The sequence below is a fragment of the Limulus polyphemus genome, unplaced genomic scaffold (assembly GCF_000517525.1).
Source record: "Limulus polyphemus unplaced genomic scaffold, Limulus_polyphemus-2.1.2 Scaffold732, whole genome shotgun sequence".
Classification (NCBI taxonomy): domain Eukaryota; kingdom Metazoa; phylum Arthropoda; class Merostomata; order Xiphosura; family Limulidae; genus Limulus; species Limulus polyphemus.
Window position 1 is genome coordinate 292,727 of NW_013666342.1, and position 5,850 is coordinate 298,576.

General features: G+C 31.5%; 1 protein-coding gene across 1 annotated transcript in view; it reads left to right on the forward strand.

Annotated features, from left to right (window-relative positions):
* Nucleotides 1-5,850, forward strand: part of LOC106460236 (inositol 1,4,5-trisphosphate receptor type 1-like) — a 109,320-nt gene that overhangs the window by 10,132 nt on the left and 93,338 nt on the right. Inside the window, exons 7-9 of the mRNA XM_022386900.1 lie at nt 2,577-2,675; nt 3,599-3,682; nt 4,701-4,847. Coding sequence (XP_022242608.1) covers nt 2,577-2,675; nt 3,599-3,682; nt 4,701-4,847 — 330 coding nt within the window. The remainder of the gene's footprint in view (nt 1-2,576; nt 2,676-3,598; nt 3,683-4,700; nt 4,848-5,850) is intronic.

The following is a 5,850-nucleotide window of genomic DNA, read 5'->3' on the forward strand; positions in this document are numbered from 1 at the left end:
CTAGACACTAGTAATATTGCTGAACATGTGATTTCCTGCCTTGTTGTCTTGTAGTTTCTACATCTAGACACTAGTAATATTGCTGAACATGTGATTTCCTGCCTTGTTGTCTTGTAGTTTCTACATTTAGACACTAGTAATATTGTTGAACATGTGATTTCCTGCCTTGTTGTCTTGTACCTGGAAAAAGCCAGATATAGAACCATGTTGAAAAATGTGTACTGTTGGAGTGAATTAAGTGTGTATTAGACCGATGAAGGGAAGATAGCAAGTCTTAATTATTTATGTAAATCTGATTCCAAGTTTATTTAACATTTATACACTATTACTTGAGTTTAGTAGGTAACATTGTTTTCTTACTAATATACAATGTGTTCAGTACCTAGTGTTGTGTGAGTTCTGGTACCCCACAGAGTTTACAATTACAGTTTTTCTTTAGATAGAAAAGACTGTAAAATGTGTTTGTTACTTTTTTACCTTAAACTTATTGTTATTTAAACTAAAACTAATTATATTCCAATTGGAAATTGAGCTATACTCCACTACATGATGCTTCATGTTGGGATTGATGTGACAGCCACAACCTCCATTACACGATGCTCCATGTTCTGGTTGATGTGACAGCCACTACCTCCATTACATGATGCTTCATGTTCTGATTGATGTGACAGCCACAACCTCCATTACACGATGCTCCATGTTCTGATTGATGTGACAGCCACTTTCTACATTATAGGATGCTTCTTGTTGTAATTGATGTGACAGCCACTACCTCCATTACAGGATGCTTCATGTTGTGATTGATGTGACAGTCACAACCTCCATTACATGATACTTCATTTTGTGATTGATGTGACAGCCACTACCTTCATTACATGATACTTCATGTTCTGACTGATTAGGATGCCATATTGTGTTTTGTTACAAATGACTTAAATAAAACTAACTATGAAAACTCAGTTCAGCTGAATATTCAGATCTGGATAGAAAGCAGGAGAGAGAGAGAATATTATTTGAGACTTGAAAAGAATATAATAAACCAGGACCTGTCAACTAAGAAAATAATACATAATATTTTGATCACTATACACAAAAAAAGGAAGATATGATATTGAAGATGGTATTGAGGAAGATACCTCTACGTGTTTAAGTCAGTTAACTGTGCGCCAGACCATATTTTTATTGAGCATTAGAACAAAATTAAAACTTTTTTTTGATTTGAAGAGAATACCACACAAAACTGCCTAAACAGTCATTAAAAATCAACAGAATCTAACTGAAAATCTGATATTCTTCATTTCCGTGTACATTTTAGTTTATCTTCAACTACATTACACTTAATCTGATTAATCTCAAGAGATGCATTTCCACCATCTTAAGAGAGAGAGAAAACAACCTTTGCTACTACTGTGTATTTAATCCATGAGCTGCCCATCATGTAACTAATTTAAAGTAAGCAAAATTTAACATAAACATTAAATTTTGATCAGTAACTTAAAATAGACAAATGCTAATGAAACTTAACTCATAATTGCTTTATTTTTTTTTTGCACTGAGGATTATTTGTATAGCTGACATAATGTAATTCAGATATAATTTATTATACAAATCTTCATGTTTTATTAAGTGTTACTTGCAGTTGAAATTGTGTATCCTTCAAAACAAATTCTTAAGTTTATATGGCAGTGTTGTTGTTTCTGTTGCTCAAAGTGTCCCCATGAGGCACTCACGTTGTCTTTCTTCCAGTCCGTAATGGCATAAGTTAGTGATGTAATGTTTTGAAACCCTTCTGTATGCAGCCAGTCCCAGGGATATCTTGAAATTGCATTAGATAGAAAAAAAATCAGTCATTAAATAACTTTTTTTTTAAGTGATCTTCAATCTTTCTAAGACTGTAAAAACTGAAAATTCATTAATCTTGGCTATTAAATCTAATGTTTACTGACACTAAGAAACATTTACAAAAAAGTTGTTATTCAAGTATTCAGAAAGAGTAACTTCATGCAAATTCTGTGATAAATCTTAATTGATTTTGTTATTAATTTCAAAAGACTTCTATATCAGGATGAAAGGTCACAGATATCCAGTTAAAATACACTAAGAGCAGTGGATAAAGTGTGTGCACGATTTAAATTTGAGAGGCTAGATGAAAAACAAAGGACAGTAGGTTACTCTACAAAAAATATTTGTATGATTACTGTTAGAAAAGTGATACGCAATATACACTTAGTTATTATATTTTTGTTTTCTAGGTCTTTTTGAGTGCCAGCCTCTGCTCTTTTTTTCGTCACTGCCTGTGACCCCTAGTTATCGTAGTTTGATCATGAAAATTATCCTGAGGGGCATAAATTAAGGGTTTGCTGAGACTGTGCAAAAGTTGGTTATGTTTATGAATGTATTTTAAAACTAAATAAATTGGATACCAGTAAAATAAGATTTTATGATCTGCTGGCGTATTGGCATAATGGTTAAAAATACAGAAAAACCACCATACTATGATTGTCAGCTCCAAAATCACTTTTACAAGTGTAGTGGATTTTATCTCTTTAATATTTGGTTTCTTTAATTTTTTCCAGGTTGTTGTTGGAGACAAAGTTGTTCTAACCCCAGTGAATGCTGGTCAGCCACTACATGCTAGTAGTCATGAATTACAAGATAATCCTGGCTGTAAAGAGGTGATTAATGGGAAATAAAACAGCTTGTTTAAGTGAACTTTTTATGGTTTTTCAAAAGATATTTTTGTACATATAATAAGGAAAGGTTAAAAAACTTAAAATTAAGTTGAAAAAAAAGGCATATTAAAGAAACTAGATGTTTTTATGATTCAAAATAAAATGGTATGCTTGTCTTTTAAAGGAAGATTCTTGAGTTGAATGGTAATAGTACAGAGGTGCACAACATACATCTCGTGGGCCATATTTGATCTGCCAGCTCATTTTGTATGGCCCATGACACAAAATTATAGTGCACAAAGTTGAAAGTTTTTGTTGTTTTTTAATATTATGGGAATAAGTTTTTTTATCTGTTATTAAGTTTAAGAGTTTCTGCACGACAATTTAATAGATATTTTGTCAAATAGTCTTTAGAGTTAGCAGAAAATGCAAAGGGCTCAAAACTTTTTTGGAGGAAGAAATATTATGGCCTGCAAAGTCTCAATCACATTCCAAATTGGCCCTGACAAAAAAAATTGAGTTGCACACCTCTGTCATAGTAGCTAAAATAGTTTACTGATAGCATATACTTAATTGTGTAATATCTTGGTTAATGGTCATGGAAAGTTCTGGACAATAAAAGCTTCTAACCAATCAGTCATTTTTTTTGTTATTGTGATTTAACTTTCTGTTCATAGGTTATAAGATACATTTAATTTTTTTTAATATATAAAGTTGTACATTTCAGCTAGTTCAATTCTAAGTGGTTGTTGGGCAGACCATTTAAAAATGTATTTTTTTGTGCTGTTTTGCTTGTATTTTTGTTACCACATGAACACCCAAGTCATAAGAAACTTGAGATATATATATGGAATACAAAATAATTGAGATGAATTGAAATATTGCATAATTTATGTTCGTGTTTAAAAACTTGTTTTGTTTTGTAGGTTAATGCTGTTAACTCTAGTACATCTTGGAAGATCTCTCTTTTCCTGGACTATAAAGATAACCTGGATGATGTATTAAAAGGGGTAAGATATCCTTAATCAGTTGGCATGAAGTTTGATACGTAATATTTAGAATTCCAATGTGTGGTTCATTTTGATCTATATTTAGAATCTGGAAGGCCTGGCATGGCTTATTGGATAGACACTTGACTTGCAATCTGTGGGTTATGGGATTGAATCCTATCACTGAACATGCTCATCCTTTCAACTTTGAGTGCATTATAATGTGATGGTCAATCCTCCTATCTGTTGGTAAAGACTAAAGGTGATGGTGAGTGATTGTTGACTAGCTGCCTTCCCTCTAGTCTATCACTTTAAAATTAGGGATGGCTAGTGCAGCTAGCCCAAGAGTAGTTTCAAGAAACAAATAAGAATGTGAGAACTATTGTTCTAATAAACAATTTGCCAAAGGTTGTGGTAATCACCACAAGAACTACATCAGTGTATCTTAGGAAGATGTTTATGCATGGATATATATATATATATATATATATATATGCGGTGTAATACTATCATTATGAATACATGAATATTAGTTTATATTAGATAACAGACCAATACCACAATGATTAGGTGATAACTGCAAGTTTAAGTCTGTAATAATTCTCATTAGGCTATATAAATTGTCAATTATTTGAGCTTTATACTTACTTCTTCACAATGGGAAATAGAATACCTAGATGCATAAACAAAACTATTATATAAGAAGATTTTCAAGTTCTAGGAAGAAGAATACTTTTATATATCACCAACATTTTTAACTCAGTTTTGTTTTTCCTTTGGTAATTTCTATACTTTTTTTTTATTTACAAGAAACCCTGAAATTGATGAACTCTGAGGAATAAAAATTAAAACATAAAAAGGATAATTTCTTAATAATTTGCTCTCGTAAATAAATTTTTATCATATTTGTTTTGTAACATAACAGTATGTACTCAGTGAAGTGCATAACATTAGGATATTTTATATATTACATAATTTATGCATTGTTAGTCAGTAGAAAAGTTTAACAATTTATTTACCTAACATTTTTGTGTCACAGGGTGATGTGGTTCGACTTTTTCATGCAGAACAAGAAAAGTTTCTCACAATGGATGAATACAAAAAGAAACAATATGTATTCTTGCGCTCAACAGCCAGAGCTACGGCCACAGCAGCCACAAGCTCCAAAGCACTCTGGGAAGTGGAGGTAAAGCTGTAAAGACATCTTCAAGGCGTTTAGATAAGAAAAAAAAATTAACGTATATATATACACGTTTTTTACATGTGCGTGTTTATTAATATATGAAGAACTGTGAAAAATAAAGGCTAATTGGTAAATATAGTTTGAAATTCTCCATATCATTTGTTTCACAGTCCTATAATGACAGTTTCTGGCTGATCATTACATGTATCATTTGTCACTGCAGATCCTGAATTAATTATTTTTAATGGGAGCATTCCCTTAAATAGTCCTAGTTTTTTTGGCTCCCACTGTAAGTAATATAAATAAATTCATGCCACTTTATTCATTAAACCTATCTCATTTACACTTATGGTTTTATGCTCAAAGTTAAGATGCTAATTATTTACATATTTTTCAATCAGATTTAGAACTAGCGTATAAAAGAACATTTTGGAATCAGACCTGACAAATAATAACTGAAACCACAAGCTTTTGAGCACTTTATGAACTGGAAACTATTAAATTCTGTGTTACCAAGAGAAATGTATATAAGCTCTATAATGATTTTGTTGGTGTGCTGGAATCCTTAAAAGAAAATTACATAAATAGAAATAAACAGTGTAGTAGTAAAAACAAATTTCTAGAAAACAGTGAACTTTAAAGCTGTGAAGTACAATAAAATCAACTATGGTTGCCATGAAATTTGAAGTATAAAAACAATTCATGTGTCCAGTATGTCAAGTGTTTTCTTGTGTCATACACTGTGGAACAATCCAGATAGGAAAATTAAGAAATAGACACTGTTGTGACAAGTCTAGAGTAGCTTATAAAGCAGGGATTCCTAACCTTTTTGTTCCTCTGTAACCCTTGGCCTTAGGCATTCTGACAGGTGCCCATGTACCCCTAGAAATTAAGGATCAAAAACTGATAAAATTATATTGATTTTATTATGAAATCTGTATGTGTGGACTGCATAAGGATCTTATAGTATTGATAACATTGATAAATTGAACTCAGCTTATATTTA